Source organism: Cebus imitator, unplaced genomic scaffold (genome assembly GCF_001604975.1).
Source record: "Cebus imitator isolate Cc_AM_T3 unplaced genomic scaffold, Cebus_imitator-1.0 Scaffold15, whole genome shotgun sequence".
NCBI classification, from domain to species: Eukaryota; Metazoa; Chordata; class Mammalia; order Primates; family Cebidae; genus Cebus; species Cebus imitator.
In genome coordinates this window covers 10,856,497-10,858,576 of record NW_016107330.1, presented here as the reverse complement: position 1 = coordinate 10,858,576, position 2,080 = coordinate 10,856,497, and the positions used below count along the sequence as shown (strand labels likewise).

Genomic DNA, 2,080 nt, shown 5'->3' with positions numbered 1-2,080 from the left:
GCCCGGCCATAGTTTTTGTATTTTTTAGTAGAGATGAGGTTTCATCATGTTGGTCAGGCTGGTCTCGGCCCCCTGACTTCAGATGATCCGCTCTCCTTGGCCTCCCAAAGTGTTGGGATTACAGGCATGAGGCGCCATGCCCGGCCCAGATGTACCTAATTCTGATTCAGTTCTGCCACATTGGCTATGTGACTTTGGGTGAGCAACTCAATCACTGTGAGCTTTGAGTTACTTATTGCTAAATTGAGAACACTAATAATTAACCTTTGAGTTTGATAAATGAGGACTGAACAGGTCCACACAGGTCACACACCTCAGTGTAGTGCATGGCAAAAAGCAGGCAGTGTTTCCAGACCGCAGTGGGGTCAAGGGCCCCAGATTCTATTCTGAGCTTTGCCATCATCCTGGAGCAGGGTATTCAGCTTCTCCAAAGCCCAGTGCTCTCATCTGTGAGAAGGGGGCATCTCCACACCCACCGCACAGAACTGTGGAGCACTTTAAACTTAAAATAATGCACACAAAAGTATCTGACATACAGCAGCTACGAGAGAAACCTTTGTTACACTGTCTAGACAAGCCTGTGCCTGACCCTTTATGCTCTGGAATCTCTCAGTCACACCATCCAATGCTCAGGTCTGTAAGGAGACAAAAACACACTCTAGGATGGTTATTGGCAGTTAGGACCAGCCCAGGGGAGCTGCCCATTTAGAGAATGGGGGAGGGGCGGGGCAGGTCGACAAGTCACCTAAAACCTCAGCTGTTCGCACCACAAGGTCCACAGTTCCAAGGGACCCATTTTCTCTCCCAGCAGAAAGAGTCCAGGTCTTCCTAAAAAGACAAATCACGCTGTCCTTCCTCAGAGCTGCAAGCAAGCATAGAGACAGAACAAGACACACTCTTGGATTCAGGATGTTCTGTGATGTTTGTAATTATAAAAGTTGCTTGGAACTGGATAGAACCTTGGGAAGGCTGATGGGGAACCAGTCTACACTAGGCGGGACTTTGAAAGAGGGCCCCACAGGAAGGAAAGGAAAGGCAGGTGGTGTTCTAAGTCCCAAGGCAGGTTGCTAGGAGGGGTGCTGGCCTGGCCTGGAGTGTAATTTGGAAATATCATCTTTGCCCAGCCCCTGTAGGGCTGGGGCCCACTGGGCAGGTGTCCCCAGGGCTGTGAGACATCTTTATGACGTTCTCCAGGTGGCTGTCACAGGCGGTGGGTGTTCTCTGGCTGTCACTGGGTCTTCTGCAGGTCCTCGGGCCCAAAGGAGAAAGGCAGCAGCTCCTGGACCGTCATGACAATATATGTACCATCCGGCTTGGTCATGTACACCGCCCAGTTGGTGCCAAACTGGAAAAGAGGCAAAGCTGGCATGAGAGATGCAGTGTGGCTGCAGAGTCTGAATCTGATTCTACCACTCACTGTCTAATGTTCCTCTCTTTGCCTTGATTTTCTCATCTGTAAAATGGGAATGACCATAATAGTACCTGGATCATAGAGCTGTAGGGAGGAGGAAATTAAAGAACGCAGTGAAGCTGATCAGTGCATGGCACACTGTGAACAGGCACCATGAGAGACTCACCCTGGACTTTATAAGAGCAACAGCCAACCCTGGAGCCAGACCTCCTTCTGCTATGACAAATGACAACTAACACCTGCTTCCCTTACAGTATCCCCTTCACACCTCACACCAGGAGAAGTTGCATGCCTACTACATACACACAGTGTATTAGTCTGTTCTCAAGCTTCTAATAAAGACATACCCAAGACTAGGCAATTTATAAGGAAGAGAGGTTTAGGCAGGGCACAGTGACTCACACCTGTAATCCCAGCACTTTGGGAGGCTGAGGCAGGCAGATCTCCTGAGGTCAGGAGTTTGAGACCAGCCTGGGCAACATGGTGAAAGCCTATCTCTATTAAAATTATAAAAATTAGCCAGGTGTGGTGGCAAGTGCCTGTAATCCCAGCTTCTTGGAAGGCTGAGGCAGGAGAATCTCTGGAACCCAGGAGGCAGAGGTTGCAGTGAGCCGAGATCATACCGCTGCACTCCAGCCTGGGCCACAGAGCAAGACTCTGTGTCCAAAA

At 49.8% G+C, this 2,080-nt stretch overlaps 1 protein-coding gene across 1 annotated transcript in view; it reads right to left on the bottom strand.

Annotated features, from left to right (window-relative positions):
• Window positions 1-903: 903 nt before the first annotated feature.
• The window catches only part of CDA (cytidine deaminase), a 28,736-nt gene continuing 27,559 nt past the window's right edge, over window positions 904-2,080 (bottom strand). Inside the window, exon 4 of the mRNA XM_017506432.2 lies at window positions 904-1,345. Within this exon, the coding sequence (XP_017361921.1) occupies window positions 1,229-1,345 (117 nt within the window). The 3' untranslated portion in view covers window positions 904-1,228. The remainder of the gene's footprint in view (window positions 1,346-2,080) is intronic.